We start from the raw sequence: 18,222 nt of genomic DNA, 5'->3' as shown, positions 1-18,222 counted from the left end.
GTGTAATTAATGGACCTCAAGTGAGTGATGCCTGCAAATTTCAGTGGCTCTAATTCTTTGCAGGGAGGGGAACTGAGCTGGGGAAGCCACAGAGACCCCGCGCAGCTTACGAATGCACTTGGGGAGACGGTCGCTCCACTTTGGACCCCCGGCCTGCCGGTCGTGGCAGGTGATCTCGCCGCTGCCTGCCAGGGCATATCCCTTGTCGCAGATGAACTGGACGGTGGAGCCCACGGGGAACTTGTTCTCGGAAACCATGCGCCGGCTGTGGTCCACATCTCCTGGGTCCCGGCAGGTGGTCACTGGAGAGGGAGAGAATGGGGCAGCGTGGTGGGTGGCGAAGGGGCAGGGTAGCTCAGTGGAGAGCTACTGCAGGTCAGTGTCAGCACTGCTAAGCTCGAAGGACCCATCTGATCCATCTGATATAAGAGAATTTCCAGTGCTTCTGTTTAAATCAGCCTTTGAACTGGAATCTTGGCAGCGTTTTGGGAGGGAGAACCGTAGTTCAGGGCCAAAAGTTCCCAGCTTCAATTTCCGACAGCAGCATCTCAAGGTAAGGCTTGGGGGAAAGGCTCCCTGCCCGAAACCCTCTTGGAGAGCTGTTGCTGCCGGTCTGTGCGGACACTACTGGGCTTGATGGAGACACAATCTGACTCTACAGAGGCAGGAAGCAGCAGCAGCATCACAAAGGCCAGCAGGGGGAGCTCTTGCCTCAGCCAATTGCAAATTCCAATTTGGACGCTTAAGAAGTCTTGTGTGCTCCTCCAGAGAATAATTATGAAGAGCGATTTGAGAAATTAAAGCCGTCGTGTTGGACACTAGATGGGAAAGAGCATTCCTTCCAAGGAGAGTGGAAGGATGTAACTGGGATCCTCCTTCTCAGGTAAAGCTACAACAGGCCTGATCCTGCAAATATGTTCCCCTGTTGCCCAGACATCAGGATCTTTCCTCTCCTTGACAGATGAGGCCACTAGGGATACATATTTACATTTCATTTCATTTCATCTATACCCCACTTGATTGCAGAAAACCCCCCAAAACCTCAAAGTGCTTTACAAAACAATAAAACTATCAGTAAGAAAAATTACCAATAGCAACTGTAGTGTTTCCCAAAGTTAGAATACCAACAGACTAAAAACAAGTTAAAACTTGCATCGGTTTTCTTCAGACCTGAAAACAAGAACGTTTTTATCTGTTACCGAAAAGAGGACAGCGAAGGTGCTTGCCTGATATCAATAGACAGGGAGTTCCAAAGTTGTAGGCGCTGCCACACTATAACATTGAGTTCTTGCAAATTTGGAACAGGGATTATGTGGCAGCTGGAAAAGAGCCAGTGTCACCGATTGAGGCGTGTTGAGTGGGTAAGGCTAGTCCCAAGTTGTAAAAGGCTTTCTATCCTCATAGTAAGATCTTGAACCTGGCCTGGCAGCAAAACGGCAGACAGTACAGATCTCTGAGCAGAGCTGTGCTGACAAGGCCTTCCTCTTGTCAGCAATCGTGCTGCAGCATCCCGCAGCGACTGCAGCTTCCACATCAAGAAGAGGGAAAGCCCCACATAGAGTGCATTGCGGTAATCCAGTCTTGAAGGTAATCCAGTCTTCCAGAAGTGGCTCCCTCTCCCCCTCACAACATCCCTGCGAGGTAGGGTTAGGCTGAGACAGACAGCTCCTGGGCCGACACCACCCAGCTGTGGCAATGTTCAGGGTGGCAGGAGAGGATATATTGTTTATTAATATCCTTCCTAACTTGCGCTAGCAAGTTCCTTTACTTGGCAGAGCTAACATTCCCCTTTACACAGCACAGCAGATAGCTGGTTGCAGGCTCATGTGAGCCTCTCACTATTATACAATTCAGTCTGTCTCAGATTGAATTGTATGTTCCTGGTAAGTTTCCCTGAATCCATCTTAAAAAGAATAAAGATGCCACAATATTTGTTGTTGTTGTTTAGTCGTTTAGTAGTGTCCGACTCTTCGTGACCCCCTGGACCAGAGCACACCAGGCACTCCTATCTTCCACTGCCTCCCGCAGTTTGGTCAAACTCATGCTGGTAGCTTCAAGAATACTGTCCCACCATCTCGTCCTCTGTCGTCCCCTTCTCCTTGCACTCTCCATCTTTCCCAACATCAGGGTCTTTTCCAGGGTGTCTTCTCTTCTCACGAGGTGGCCAAAGTCATGGAGTCTCAGCTTCATGATCTGTCCTTCCAGTGAGCACTCAGGGCTGATTTCCTTCAGAATGGAGAGGTTGGATCTTCTTGCAGTCCATGGGACTCTCAAGAGTCTCCGCCAGCACCAGAATTCAAAAGCATCCATTCTTTGGCGATCAGCCTTCTTTATGGCCCAGCTCTCACTTCCACACATCACTACTGGGAAAACCATAGCTTTAACTATATGGACCTTTGTTGGCCACAATCTTATTTAAAGTCAATTAAGAAGTAAAGTAAAGTGAAATAAGTTTACTTGCATCAGTCCACAGTTGGATCCCTGAAGGCAGACTTAGTTACAAATATGTACATGTGGATCTACCCCATATGGGGGAATAATCCCAGTGCCTCTGCTAGCTGAAAGCAGAGCAGAGCATTTCTGGCTAAAAAGCTGGTCCAATGAAGAAGGGAAGTGAAAAAGAGAGTGAGTGTGCTGCGTGACTTGTCCTTTTGTTACCTGGACAGGTAAGGTCACGCCCACCTTCTATCCCATGCAAAAGGAAGGATGCTCCAGCCAGGAGGAACAGGAAGATTTGACTGGGTGGACCAAACATTCCCTCGCATGTCCTCTCTAGGAAAACAAGGAATGTTGTACTTGACTGCTCTCATGGGTCACATCCCACAACAGCAAGCTTTGTGGCTGCGCAGGGATCTGAACCCTGGTGTCCGGGGTCTTAGGCCAGCCCTATAAATCCGGCAGTTGCAGGATCTGGCCGCCTGCCTCCTCCGCACCCCACTGGCTCACCTTGCTGGCAGGAGGGCAGGTCCCCGCTCCACATCAGGTCCCAGTGACACATCAGGAGTTCGGTGCCCACCAGCTCGTAGCCGGGGTAGCAGTGGTACGTGACCACGGTGCCGTGGACCAGCTCCGGGTGGGACATGGTCTTCCAGCCGTTGGGGATCTCCGGGAGCTCAGGGCAGGTGTCGTTCCGGGGAACCTCTGCAGGGAAAGAAGCCGGGAGCAGAGGTCAGGGGAAGACCCCCGAGAGGTAGGCAGAGGGAGGCGGCTGAGGCCAGGCACTCTCCAGCCCTCTCGGACCAGCGACAAGTGCAACGGCATCCCTATAGAAGATGTATGTATGTATTTGCAGCAATTGCTTGTGTCCCTGCTGACCATAAAATATTTCCTTAACAAAAATGGAAATTTAGATAGGATACTTACAGATTGTAAATGTATACACTTTCAACATGTTTTTTTTGTAGTTAGTTTTTGATCCTAGGTGCATAATTTTGGCTTTGAGATTATTTAAGAAAAAAGATCTGCCGTTTATTTATAGGTACTTCCTGCACCTGCTAATTTAATTGCATTTGATAATCTTTTAGCCAGAGGTGTCTTAGTTACAGAAGATTGTATGCTAAACTATCTGATGTTTAGAAGACATCTGATGGCAGCCCTGTTTAGGGAAGTTTTTAATGACTGATGTTTTAATATATTTTTCATCTCTTGTTGGCCCAGCCAGATGGGGGGGTATAAATAACAAATTATTGTTATTATTATTATTATTATTGAGTTGGAAGGGACCCTGTGGATCATCTATAGTCCAATCCCCTGCAATGCTGGAATATGCAGCTGTCCCTTACGGGGATCGAACCTGCAACCTGGGCATTGTCAGCATCATCCTCTAACCAGGTGAACTACATGCACCTCAACACATTCAGATTTAATATTATTAATATTATTTTATATTTATTTATATCATTAAGAAACAAATAAATAGCAATAACATTAAGACTATCATCTATGTATCTATCTATTAAAAACATATTAGGAAGAACTTTCTGACAGTAGGAGCTATTTGACCAGGGGTAGGCAACCTAAGGCCCGTGGGCTGGATCCGGCCCAATCGCCTTCTAAATCTGGTCCGCAGACAGTCCGGGAATCAGCTTGTTTTTACATGAGTAGAATGTGTCCTTTTGTTTAAAATGCGTCTCTGGGTTATTTGTGGGGCATAGGAATTCATTCATTCCCCCCCCCAAAAATAAAGTCCGGCCCCCCACATAGTCTGAGGGACAGTGGACCAGTCCACAGCTGAAAAAGGCTGCTGACCCCTGTATTTGACAGTGGGCCAAACTCCCTCGGGAAGTTGTGGAGGTTTTTAAGCAGAAGTTAGATGGACATCTGCCGGGGATTTTTTAGCTGTGATTCCTGCATTACAAAGGGGGTTGGGCTAGATGACCTTTGAAGGTCCCTTCCAACTCTAAAAATCTATGATTCTGTGAGACCAAAGGCCTATCATGGGGGTGGCGAGGAGGAAGAACTTTGCTCCCCTTGCCTAATGGTCCACCTTCTGGGGAAAGGTGGGAGGGGCGAACACATGGTGGGCGTGGCCAGGTGTAAAAGTGGGTGGAGCAACTGACAGGACTCCTCCCTTTAGAATCACAAAATTGAGAGTTGGAGGGCACACCGAGGGTCATCCAGTCCAACCCCCTCAGGAACCACAGCTAAGGTCTGTTTTATATAGGTAAATTTTCTGGGAAGACTCTTCAATTTAGACAAGGTCTTGCAGCCTCCCTCATGACTTGAGCTTTTGTGTTTTGTAATGTGCACCTTGGTATATGCCAAGTTTTTATCCTTCTGCGTGATTCTGGTGCACATTTCATGCTTATATGATTCTGCATTTGGCTGCCTTGTTAATAAATTTGAGTTTCTTAAATTGAGCGGCACACACAAGCCGAAGCAAATTGTATTTTCTCAATTTCTGAGGGTTATATCCAGAACAGACCAACTGGAATGAACGGACCTGGGAGACTCAGGTCCATTGATTTCAGTGGGTCTACTCTGAGTAGGACCCAGTTGGATGCAATCCTGATTTCCATCTCCTTAATATGCCCCATTCCCCAAGAAGGAAACCAGGAAAGAAACATGCAGAGAGAAATAGAAACCTGTTTTTCTTTTCTTTGCACACCAGGGAGGGCAGTGCCATCCAAAATTTCAGGGGCTTCTGCACGTACCTGCAAAGTGGATGATGAAGCCGTGCTGATAGCCCAAGATGCTGCTTCCCGGATCCGACTGAAACTGGATGGTGACGTCAGCCATGGAGGTGTACAGCTTGAACCGCCGGTGGGGGCCGGAATATTGGCCCAGGATCCGGGCCGTCAAGTCGTCCCCGTCATAGAAAGTCAGCGCGTCTCCTTTGCCAAGGCGTAACCTGAAACGAATCGAAACAATTGTAGGTTTGGAAGGGACCCTACAGGTCATCTAGTCCAACCCCCTACAGTGCAGGAATTGCAAGATGGCGGGGGCAGCGGAGGGAGGTGCCAATGAAGAAAAGCCTGACGGCTGCTCACTGACGGCGCAATCAGAACGCCAGATCTGCTGGAATGGGATCCAGTGGGCCTTATTTCTTTCTTTCTTTCTTTTCATAAAGATTATATACTGCCTGATTGTGGAAAACTTCAACAATGACCAAAACATTCCAAAAAATCAAAACCAACAATTAACCAGGACGCATACAGTGGTGCCTCGCAAGACGAAAATAATTCGTTCCGCGAGTCTTTTCGCCTTGCGATGTTTTTCGTCTTGCGAAGCACGGTCCGTCGCAACTGCGCCTCTTCAAGCGGCTTTAAAAAAAAAGCTCAAGACGTTTTCGTCTTGCGAAGGAAGCCCATAGGGAAATTCGTCTAGCGAAGCAACGCAAAAACGGAAAACCCTTTCGTCTAGCGGGTTTTTCGTCTTGCGAGGCATTCGTCTTGCGGGGCACCACTGTACCAGCAAATTTCTGGGTAGGATTGCCTATGATTGCCTTGTGCTTGAGGTAGACTGCTTTGGATGGTGAAGGTAGAATTTAACCATTAGGCAAGGGCAAAACTAGGCTTTATTTCACCCGGGTCAAAGACCAAGTTTGGCAATCCCCACCAAAGAACTGTGGCAAGAGAAGCTGGTGGACTATGTGGAATTGGCGGAACTGACACACAAACTACGTGACAAGGACTTTAAAGAAGAATGGGGACCTTTTACAAAGTACTTGAGGAAACAACAAAATGAACTGAACACCTTGGCAGGTTTTGAATAAACATACACAAATTTTTTATTGGTAACATACTGATAGATTAATTAAGGATCTTTACAATTTTATAATATGCAGAGAATAATATGTGCTGAGAAACCAGAGAGAGGAGCTGAGGGAAGTCTGGGGTGGGTTTTTCTTTTTTGGGGAGGGGGAAATTGGGGGGGGGGATGAGGATGATGTGTTTGTGATAAACTGTTATGTTGAAATTCCTAATAATTTTATATATATATATATATATATATATATATATATATATATATATACATACCCCCCAAGTTTGGCAAGCAGTGAGCCTCAAGGATGCCCCTCTGGAGGCTTCACCCTGAGCAAAAAACTCGGCTAGCCCCCCCCCCGCCCCCCGTAGCTACAGCTCTGCATTAGGGTAAGTAGCTAGGGCAAGCCTCCTCCTCCTCCTTGAATCTGTCCCATCCTCTTTTAAAGCCACCCTGTTGCCTTGTGGCAGGGAGTTCCACAGCTGAACAATGCTATGTGTCAATTTGAAGCCAATTCCCGTGGCTGAAACTTGCACAACTGAACTGACAACGTATTCTTTCACGGGGCTGCAGCTGTGCAGCTTACAAAAAACCTTGCAAGCCGTTTTGAGTTCCTGCTGCAGTAGGAGAACCTGGTGCGATTCCTGCATTTTTTTTGGGGGGGGGGGTTGGACTGGGGCTCCCCTGAGCTCCCTTCCAGCTCAACAGTTCTGGGATTCTGTGAAATAATGATCCAAACAGGGGCACAACTCACACTTGGATGTCCAGCATGATCCTCTTGTCTTCTTCCACATGGAGACCCCAGATGCAGTCCTGGCCCTTCCCATAGGGCTCCGGCCAGTTGGGGGACAAAACCACCCCGGCGGCGTCCGTGATCTCCCCGCTGCACACGGCTGCAGGAGAGGTGTGGAAAGAGATCAGTGGGGCTGTGTTGTGGATGGCAAACCTCTCCTGGTCTGCCCCACAGAGGACCTTAAGGTCCATGAATAATCATAGTTTAGAGGTCCCGGGCCCTAAGGAAGTCAGACTATCCTCCACCAGGGCCAGGGCCTTCTCAGTGGTGGCTCCGACCTGGTGGAATGCTCTGTCCTATGAGACCAGGGCCCTGCAGGATTTAACCTCCTTCCGCAGGGCCTGTAAGACAGAGCTATCCCACCTGGCCTTTAATTTGAATTCAGCCTGATCTTTTATTCCCCTTCCTTCTCTCCCCTTTTTATGAAGATCACCCGCTCTGGGACCCCACAGCTAATTCTCCCCTGGCCTCCTCGCTGGCCCAAGTAGGACCAATTCAGCCAGCTAGCCCTGGGGATTATCCAACTGATTTTTGATTTTTATTGTTATTCATGTTTTTATACTGTACTTTGTGCTGCTTTTATAATTAAGTGTTTTAAAGTGTTTAAAATTTGTTGTTAGCCGCCCTGATCCCGGTTATTGAATCGTGAAGGGCGGGGTATAAATAAAAAATTATTATTATTATTATTATTAACTGCAGCCTTTGCAGGCTGGGGAACTTCCTTATGCCACTGATCAGAACAGGGCTTGCAATCAGTGCTCAACAGCAAGCCCTGCTTGCAAATGAACCACTAGGATTTCCTTTTAAGCTATGATTGCAATATTTCAAAAAGTGAAAATTTTGCGCTTTTTTTTTTCTTTGCAAAATTTCAAAGTAGAGAGAAGTTTGTGAGCTACTTTTATGGAAATCTGCCAAAATATAGAGATGAGTTGAAAAATCACAAAGAAGAGAGAAGCTTGTGAGCTATTTTTAAGGAACGTTGGCAAAAACAACACTGCCGACATAGGTTGCCATGCATCAGGATTTTCCTGGACATTTTGGCCAATTCCCACCCGGACACTGCTTCCGGCTTCAGTATCCTGGGTGTATCCAGGAAATTTCAGACGTATGGCAACCCTACTTTAAGCTCCTGTTGTTCCTAACCCTTTGTAGGTTTCCAGTATGCCAGAGGAGGACAGAACAACCTCCCGGAAATTTGGGGCATTTGTTGTATTTTACTCTTCTTTTGGTCAATAAACCACTTAATTGCAACAGCCGCTAAGCATGTGACCTTGACCTCAACAATACAATAAAGGTCAAATATCAGTTTAGAACAATAAAGGTCAGAAATGACATCAATATTTGCGAACGCATTTTGATGCAAGGGTAGGAAAGCCTTCTAAGCTGGGGGCCGCCTTCTCTTCTGAGCAACCTCCCCAGGGCCGTGTGTCTGTGGTGGGAGGGGCCTGAGACAAAAGGGGGTGGAGCAAGAGAGGAAATACAGTCGTACCTTGGATCCCGAACGCCTTGGTCCACGGACATTTTGGTTCCCAAACGCCACAAACCTGGAAGTGACTGTTCCGATTTGCGAACGTTCTTTGGAACCCGAACCTCCGACGCGGCTTGTGATCCAGAAGTCGCGCTTTGGTTTCTGAACGTTTTGGAACTCAAACGGACATCTGGAACAGATTCCGTTCGACTTCCAAGGTACAGCGGTATTTACTTTCGAAAGGTAGGCTAGTTTCCATTCTGTTTATCCTCCATCCTCTGGGTCGAACCACGACTGGCCTGTGGCCCCCAGAAGCCAGCCAATGCGGCCCCCGTAAGCCAGCCAAAGCTTTCCAACATGGCACCCACCTCGGCAGGCCGGCTCTGTCTCGTTCCACTGAGGGTTGGTGGGGTCCACACACTCGATGATGACGGAGCCTTGCTCCAGGGTGTATCCCGCCTCGCAGGCAAACTCCACGGTGGTGCCCACGGCGTACGTCGCGTCGCTGGTGGTGAAGTTCCCGTACTTGACAAATGGCTCATAGCAGTGCCCGGGTTCAAAGGCTGGCAAGGGGCAGAGCGAGAGAGAGAGGGCATCAGTCAGAGAGCTGGCGGCACGCTCAAGAGTGTTCGGGGGTCCCTCACGGGCAGGGCTCACTAGCTGGATGACCGCAGCTCGTGGAGGTGATGCCCTGCTTGTGCTCAGGCAAACCTCGCAGCAGGCATGCAACAGTGTGCCAAGGAGTGTCGTGCCCACGCTCCCTGGCCTTTTGCCTTCTTGGCTAGAAAACAGGGTTTATCCCCTGACCGTTTGTCCTCTCGCAGATTTGGTTACTAGACATAAAGCTTGGCTGGAGCATGACCGGCGACGCAGACGTAATCAAGTATTGGGGAAAATTTTTTAGGGAAACACCTGCTAACGCATGTATCTGCTAATGCTGGAAATGTGCTTAGAAGGAAATTTCCTGCTCAGGGTGGTTTCACTGCTGTTTCCAATTGTTGACTTCTGCTAATAAAAGGAGCCTCTGCAGAGCTAGTCGGCAGCTTGTCTTGGAGCATGCCACATGTAATGTTTCCAAGGGGTTGCTCGAGAGCAAGCGGGCAAATATCTCCCTGCTTGGCTGTGAAGCCTTGTTTTGCTGCCAAAATAAACTTTATCTGTCCGGAGCCCCACTCTCCCGTGGCTGGCTCAATCGCTGGCAGAATCCGTGAGTGGGCGGTTCCTAAACTTTCCCCAGCAAAGCAGCTTCTTGACGCCCAGTCTGCGCCTCCCCTCTCTGCGCGGATACTTTCTGCGCAAGGGGGATGTGGGTAGCGGAGGACCCCTCTCCTCCCCGCTTTTCCCCAGCAAGGAGTCCTGGCACCACCTCACCACTTCTGACTCCTGCAGCTTCTGTCCACTGGAGGCGTTTTTACTCTCCTGCGTTGAAGAGGAATTTCTTCTCCCGATCCCTGGAGGCTCTCTCTAATCCATTCGGCTTTTGCTCTCTCCCTCCTGAGCCGATGGCAGTTCCCTGACACCGCAGCTCACCTGCATTCAACCTCCTGTCATATTTGTTATTCCTATAGCAGCTAAATGGGCACCCCTGAGGTCTTCCGCAAGGACCCACAAATCCTCCGAGCCTCCCCTCCCACTCGCTGCCCCCTTGGCCACGAGGTGCTGAGAGGGGTTGCCTTTCCCCTCCTCTGAAAAGCATATAGACAAGCGTATTGTTGGCTCAGAAATGGAAGCCAGAAGAAATACCAACAAAAGAAGAACGGCAGACAAAATTAATGGACTACACAGAATTGGATAAAATGACAGGGGGGATTTGAAACCTGCGGGACCAGAGATTTACAGAAGATTGGAAGAAATATACGAATTACTTGAAGAGCAACTGTAATCAACAAATTACGCTAGTAGGACTACAAGAAGTTTTGTAAGGAGAAATATATGAAATATTGCAAAGAAGAGAAAGAAGAGCGATATTAGTTATGAGATTTAAATGTAATAGTGAAAATTAGAAATGTAAATTAAGTAAATAGATTGGAAAATTCTCAGATGTGATTGGTGGAAGTTCAAAAAATTGTATAAGATGTAAAAGTATGTTTAAATATTGTTGAAAATGATACGTTGAAAAACTAATAATTTTTTTTTAATAAAAGAAAGAAAGAAAAGCACATAGAGCTGAAGGAGGAAGTGGGATAGAGCGGCTCTTCTGGACACTTCCCCTTTCAGCTCTATGCCCATTTCTAGGCTATGATTAATTCTACTATGGCTGACTTTTACGCAAATCCTTTGGGAAAGCGAAGGGGTTGGGTGCCCTCTTTCTTTCTGCCTCTTGTGGGGGGGGGAAGGGGACCGGCTGGAAATGTCAGTGCCCATGGCACTCACCCCCCAAAAGTATGGCAGCCGAAAGCTCTGGTTCCCAATGTGAGTGGTAGCGCCCCCTGGAGGGCAGTGTGATTCCCTTACAGTGCCACTTACAAGGGGGCAGCAGGGGGGCCCTGGAGGTACAAAGGACCACCGCCTGATATCACAGGCTCCAGTTATCCGCTTTGTTGAATGAATTAAACTACATAGCTTTAATTGGATTTGAAATAATGGTGCAATTAATTGCTACTGTTTTGAATTTACTCCTCTATTATCTTCCTTAGTGGGTCATGCAAGCCACTATTCTGAATAATGCATTTTAATAGGGTGGGGGCACTAGGGGGGAGTTTATGGACCCAGGCCCCCCCTAAAAGTTTGGGAGTAGCTGTCCTAAAGGAACAAGCCCAGCGCCTTGCCCCATGTGCCCTCTGCCAACTCACCCTCGTAGCGCAGGGCCATGCCAGCGGCCACCCCGCTGCTGTCGGTGGTCAGCTCGATGAAGAAGCCCCTCGCGGTGCTGACCAGACCCTCGATGGGCAGGTATTCCACTTCGTACGAGTCGTACACGGGCGGAGCCTCAATGTCGTTCCCGTTCCGGATTATTAGCCTAGGAGGGGGGAAAGGAAGTGGCTTAATCCCAGCACGCTTAAAAAAAAGAAAGGTCAGAATTGCAAAGTTTAATTGGATGACCCTTGGGACAGGGGAGGACTTTGGGATTTCATAATTCAGTGGCGCCCCGTGTCAGGCCAAAATTCAGTGTGTCCCTGCCTTCCGTTCTGCTCAACTGCGGCCGTCACCCTGCCCTAAATCCATTTCTTTGTGGCCTCCCTGCCCACTCTGCAATTCTATTTTTCACCTGAGGTTTTTAAACAGAGAACAGATGGCCCCCTGCCAGCGATTCTTTAAGTGTGGTTCCTGAATTCGCAGGGGGCTGGGGCTAGATCAGTGGTTCCCATGCCCCACCTAAGCATCTCTATAATAATAATAATATAATAATAATTTATTATTTATACCCCACCCATCTGGCTGGGCTTCCCTAGCCACTCTGGGCGGCTTTCAACAAAACATTAAAATACAGTAGCTTCCCTAAACAGGGCTGCCTTCAGATGTTTTCTAAAAGTCTGGGAGTTGTTTTTCTCTTTGACATCTGATGGGAGGGCGTTCCACAGGGCGGGTGCCACCACCGAGAAGGCCCTCTGCCTGGTTCCCTGTAACCTCACTTCTCTCATTGAGGGAACTGCCAGAAGGCCCTCAGCACTGGACCTCAGTGTCCGGGTAGAATGATGTCACCACCGACATATAATTCTTATTATTCAAAAAGTGAACTCCTATTCACATGGAGGAAGCCTAAAAGGCCATTCACTGTTAATAACTCATGCTCGAATTGCCCCCCTTAAAAATCAAATTGCCCCACTGCGGGGGTGTGTGTGACCCACGTTGGGAACCTTGGGGGCTCCTTCCTACCATACAATTTATGATTCTATAACCCCACCCAGGGGCAGGAATGGGGATTCAGTGTGAGATCAGCCCAGACATCCTGGGAACAAGTGCCCCATGACCCCGTCGCCCCGAAAACCCGAGGTCTCTCTCTTGCCAACCTGTCGTCGTCCTCGGCCAAGGAGACCTTCTCAAAATGGAGGTGCAGCCGCTGTCCCTGCGGAGCCTCCAGCAGCCAATGGCAGGTCAGGTTGTTGCTGTAGTTGGCAGGGTAGCCTGGCGAGACGATGCGCCCGGTCGTGGCGTTCCGGATCACCCCGCCGCAAGACGCTGCGGAGAGAAGGGACGCGTCAGTGGGGCTACAGGAAGGGCTCCCCCCCGCCCTCTTCAACAATATCAATTTATTTCTTCACCGCCATCAACATTATTTACCCATCCTACACTGCAGGGTTGCAGGGCAGGCCGCAGGTATGTAAAAAATGCAATATTAACCTTAAAAGAAAATGTGATGAAAATGATGTATAGATGGTACATTACGCCTCTGAAATTAGCTAAAACGTACAAAGTTAGTAATAAATGTTGGAAATGTAAAGAAAATGAAGGAACATTTTATGACATGTGGTGGGAATGTTAAAAAAGTGAAAAGCTTCTGGGAAATGATATATAATGAGATGAAAAAAATGTTGACATATACATTTATTAAGAAACCAGAAGTATTTTTACTTGGCATTGTAGGTGATGATATAAACAGAAAGGATTGTAAGTTATTTTTGTACACAATGACGGCAGCAAGAATATTATTGGCACAAAACTGGAAGCAAGAATTACCGACGAAAGAAGAATGGAGGATGAAAATGATGGACTATGCAGAATTAGATAAACCAAAAGGAAGAATTCAAAACCTGCGGGACCAGAGATTCTCAGAAGACTGGAGTAAATTTACGGACTATTTGAAAAGTAATTGTGAGGAACAGATTACGCTAGTAGGTTTGCAAGAAGTTTTGTAAGGTGAATTATTTGAAATATTGCAAAAAAAGATAATGAGGAGAATTATTAGTTAAAGATAACTAAAGGTCATAGGAAATTAAGAAATGCATAATAAGTGATAAGGACGGAAAATCATCAAAGGTGTTGACAGAAGTCCGAAAATTATGGTATAAGATGAAAAGTTTTGCTGTATGAATGATAATTAACATGTTTAAAACTAATAAAAATGTATATATATATACAGTGGTACCTCGGGTTAAGTACTTAATTCGTTCCGGAGGTCCGTTCTCAACCTGAAACTGTTCTTAACCTGAAGCACCACTTTAGCTAATGGGGCCTCCCGCTGCTGCAGCGCTGCCACACGATTTGTTCTCATCCTGAAGCAAAGTTCTTAACCTGAAGCACTATTTCTGGGTTAGCGGAGTCTGTAACCTGAAGTGTATGTAACCTGAGGTACCACTGTATATTAAAAATTGGCAATATTAAAATTCACCAGCGGAGGCAGCCCTGAGCTAGAGGGTTCTGAGTTTCCTGCGGCAGCTGCCTCCATTTGCCCAACGGTAGGGAGAGGTCAGCCGGACAAGCTTGCTGAGGTCCGATGCGCTGCCAGATCCCAAACCCACAACCTGCTCCCCCCCTTCCTGTACCCTCTGGCTTTGCTCACCGACGCAGGTGGGCTCCCGGGCGCTCCAGAAGGGGTGGGTGGCGTTGAGGCAGGTGAGGCAGTGCTGGCCCTGCAGCTGGTAGCCGGTGGCGCAGGAGAAGCAGGCGTGGCCACCCGGGTGCACGCTGGTGACGGAGACCTCCCCGTAGGGTGGGCGCGTGGGGAACGCACAGCTGAGCAGGTAGGCTGGGGAAGGAAAAAGAGATGGGGAGAGTTGGGCTGTGTACATTAAAAACCCATTTAACACACGCACACATTCCCCAAGGATCCTGGGAAGCTAGTTTGCTAAGGGAGCTAGGAAGCGTAGCATTGTGAGAAGTCAAACTACAGTTCCCAGGATTCTTGGGCTGTGATTTAAATGTATGGCAGAAAGAAGAGAGCAGATTGGGGTGAATTTCCTACAAATTCCCCACTGAAAGAGAATCAGATTTGACAAGGGGTGGGTCTACACGCAGGGGGGAAAAACACGCTATAACTAAGTCAGAAATTAGATTATAACAAACGGGGGAAACCCTATGCAAAATGGCGTTTAAATATTTCCTGCTCTCTGACGCCACCTGGCGTTGCATGTTTGTAGCGCATCCAAATTGTTGATCCTTGCTGAGTTCAAGGTGTGGTGTCGTATATTTATTAACTCAACTTGTATTTGTTATTATTAATAATAATTTATTACATTTATATACCATCTTTCCCAAGGAACCTGAGGTGGTTCTCCTCTCCCCATTTCATCCCCTTAACATCCCTGCAAGGAAGGTTCAACTGAGAGTTCAGCGGCTGGCCCCCCTGGCTGTGTGGGGATTCGAACCATGCCTTCCTCCAGGTCCCCAGTTCTAACCACTATGCCACACTATTCATGTAAATACTGCGTGCTTAAAATGGCTCTCGCACACACCACCTCAGGAGGTGGCAGGCTCTCCTTCCTTGGAGGTTTTTCAGCAGAGGTAGGACAGCTATCCTTTAGTTGCGATTGCTGCATTGCAGGGGGTTGGTATGGATGACCTTTGGGGGACCCAACTCCATGATTCAATGATTGGGGTGAACAAATGCAAAATCAATACATCATGGCAATAACTCTCAAAATACTAGACCGTCTCAAAACATAATATGAAATTATGTTGTGTGTGCGGGGGAAATCCTTAAAGTGAAATTAAGAGGTAGAAGTCAGGGGAAAAGAGATCAATTGTAAAAAGACACAGTTTTTCTCTACTAGTCGAAGGAAGCAAAAGCTTCATCTGGAATTAGTCTGACACCTTTTTTATGCCCAGAGAATAAACAATAAATAAATATATAAAAATACTGGGTGGTCTCTCAACTAAGTCCTCCTCAGAACAGGCCCATTGAGATTCACAGAGCCAAACTACCAAATTCACTTCAATGGGTCTACTCTGAGTAAGGGTGGCATTGCATGTGACCCATTCCATTCATACAGCTATTTAAAAAAGCATTTTTAGATGTTTATTTCTTTATCTACTTAAAAGCGATTTGCTGCAGATCGGAGCACAGGATTAAAGGAACAGAATTCTATTACCGGTATATTTTTTACAGATTTTTTTGGGTAAAGGCTTTAAATATTTAACTACTTCAAGTGATTTGCTGCTACGGATTTAAATATAAATCTATGTGTATTGGGAGGGGGAGGGGGTTGTTAAAGGAAAATCATATTATATTTATACATCTTTTTTTTAAGGCTTAAAAAATTTATTTCTAAATTCAAAGTGATTTAATAGAGATTTTAAATGCAAAGCTATGTGTAACAGCAATAAGGAAATAAACACATGAACACAGCCCTATCTGGGATCGATTTTGTCTCTGAATATGACGAATGGGTTCTATGTTGCGTGTTGGTTGTTGTTATTTATTTCACTTATTTATTGCAGCGATATCCCATCTTTCATGCAAGGAGCATACTGTTTTCATCTATTTTTTTTAAATCTTCACAACAACCTTGCGAGGTAGCGTTGGCAGAGAGAAGGGGACAGGCCCAAGGTTATTTGTTGTTGTTGTTTAGTCATTTAGTGGTGTCCGCCTCTTCGTGACCCCCTGGACCAGAGCACGCCAGGCACTCCTGTCTTCCACTGCCTCCCGCAGTTTGGTCAAACTCATGTTGGTAGCTTCGAGAACACTGTCCCACCATCTCGTCCTCTGTCGTCCCCTTCTCCTTGTGCCCTCCATCTTTCCCAACATCAGGGTCTTTTCCAGGGAGTCTTCTCTTCTCATGAGGGGGCCAAAGTCTTGGAGCCTCAGCTTCAGGATCTGTCCTTCCAGTGAGCACTCAGGGCTGATTTCCTTCAGAATGGAGAGGTTTGATCTTCTTGCAGTCCATGGGACTCTCAAGAGTCTCCTCCAGCACCAGAATTCAAAAGCATCAATTCTTCGGTGATCAGCCTTCTTTATGGTCCAGCTAGTGATGTATGGAAGTGAGAGCTGGATGATAAAGAGAGCTGGACCAAGGTTGTTAGAAGGTGCAAATACTCCTAACAGATTCCACTCGCCACATGTGCCGGAAGAAAGGGCACAGGCAGGGATTGATGCCAGCAGGGGCAGACTGTGGGGTCTCAAATTTCAAATTTTGCAGGACATCAAAATTCGGCTCCCGGCCACCAATCACCTTCCGTCTGACATCACAGTGACATCACGCCGAGGCTCTGCACCCAGTGCGGCTGAACCGGTCACGCTCCCCGAAATCCGCCTCGGGGGCCAGTTGCGAGAAAGGGGGTTGTGTGTGTGTTGGGGGCTTCAGCTGTTGTGACAGGGTGTGTCAACATTGGCGGGGCACACCGTGGGGCTGGGAGACAGGTGTGTATATATATATATCTTTCTCTCAATGCCAGCCCCCCCTCTCCTGGTGCTCCGCGCAAATTACGTTAATTGCTGGGACCAATTATCTCCCCATTAAGCGAGTCTTTGGTGGGTGCCCGCTCTAACCTGCCAGCTTCGGCGATTAGCTCCGACAGCGATTAGCGTGCTCCCAATTAGCTAATTGCGCTGCAGCTGCGAGGGGGGTGGGAAGGGAATCCTGGCGCTGCCACGGCACCCGGGCTGGTGGCGTGGGCGGGCTGGCGGAGCGGCCTGCAGATCCACAGGCAGGCGGGCATCGGGTGGGAGCAGAAGGCTCCGTGAATTTCTTCGCCTGCATCTGCCAACAAGGGGGTGGGTGGGCGCAGTGAGAAAGATCGCTCCAAGAATCCTGACGTGTATATTTTGGGGCCGTGCATAAAAATAACACCCTTCCCTGCTTCTCATTCCCAGCATTTGCTGCTCAGGGGGGTAATAATAATAATAATAATAATAATAATAATAATAATAATAATACTTTATTTATACCCCGCCCATCTGGCTGGGTTTCCCCAGCCACTCTGGGCGGCTTCCAATAAAACACTAAAATACAATAACCTATTAAACATTAAAAGCTTCCCTAAACAGGGCTGCCTTCAGATGTCTTCTAAAAGTTTGGTAGTTGTTCTTCTCTTTGACATCTGGTGGGAGGGCATTCCACAGGGTGGGCGCCACCACCGAGAAGGCCCTCTGCCTGGTTCCCTGTAACCTCACATCTCGCAGTGAGGGAACTGCCAGAAGGCCCTTGGTGCTGGACCTCAGCATCCGGGATGGACGATGGGGGTGGAGACGCTCCTTCTGGTCTTCGGGCCGAGGCTGTTTAGGGCCTTAAAGGTCAGCACCAACACTTTGAAATGTGCTCAGAAACGTACTGGGAGCCAATGTAGGTCTTTCAAGACCGGTGTTATATGGTCTCGGCGGCCGCTCCCAGTCACCAGTCTAGCTGCCACATTCTGGATTAGTTGTAGTTTCCGGGTCACCTTCGAAGGTAGCCCCACATAGAGCGCATTGCATTAGTCCAAGCGGGAGATAACCAGAGCATGCACCACTCTGGCGAGACAGTCTGCGGGCAGGGAGGGTCTCATCCTGCGTACCAGATAGAGCTGGTAGACAGCCGCCCTGGACACAGACTTGACCTGGGCCTCCATGGACATCTGTGAGTCCAGAATGACTCCCAGGCTGCGCACCTTCAGGAGCACAGTTACCCCATTCAGGACCAGGGAGTAGGTTAGTCACTGGCCTGACATCAAGCTTCATGGCTGAGTCGTGACTTGAACCCTGCCCTCCCAGGTCCTAGTCCAACACTTGAACCACACAAGGCTGGGGAAAGTCCCCCCCCCTTCATTTCTGGGGAAACCTTCCAGAGAGGGCAGGGGCACATGCCAGGGTTGGGTGTGGCCAGAGAGAAAAGTGGGCGTGGCAATTCACCTATGAACAAAAAAAGTCTGGGAACCACTGGTTTAGAATAAAGCAGCTGCCTGT

General features: G+C 48.0%; 1 protein-coding gene across 4 annotated transcripts in view; it reads right to left on the bottom strand.

Moving 5' to 3' along the window:
• SEZ6 (seizure related 6 homolog) overlaps positions 1-18,222 on the bottom strand; it is a 106,337-nt gene that overhangs the window by 7,376 nt on the left and 80,739 nt on the right. For all 4 annotated transcript variants that reach the window (XR_014002471.1, XR_014002472.1, XM_081172010.1 and 1 more), the window contains exons 5-12: positions 13,906-14,091; positions 12,416-12,584; positions 11,258-11,424; positions 8,834-9,028; positions 6,959-7,097; positions 5,154-5,350; positions 2,947-3,141; positions 111-302 (exon numbers count right to left, since the gene is read on the bottom strand). Coding sequence is in view for 2 of the 4 variants with exons in the window: in XM_081172010.1 (XP_081028136.1) it covers positions 111-302; positions 2,947-3,141; positions 5,154-5,350; positions 6,959-7,097; positions 8,834-9,028; positions 11,258-11,424; positions 12,416-12,584; positions 13,906-14,091 (1,440 nt within the window). In the remaining 2 variants the exon portion in view is untranslated. The remainder of the gene's footprint in view (positions 1-110; positions 303-2,946; positions 3,142-5,153; positions 5,351-6,958; positions 7,098-8,833; positions 9,029-11,257; positions 11,425-12,415; positions 12,585-13,905; positions 14,092-18,222) is intronic.

Source organism: Podarcis bocagei (assembly GCF_964188305.1).
Source record: "Podarcis bocagei genome assembly, chromosome: 15".
In the NCBI taxonomy this organism is placed as follows: domain Eukaryota; kingdom Metazoa; phylum Chordata; class Lepidosauria; order Squamata; family Lacertidae; genus Podarcis; species Podarcis bocagei.
The sequence above is the reverse complement of the archived record's forward strand: the minus strand, read 5'-3'. Positions and strand labels throughout refer to the sequence as shown.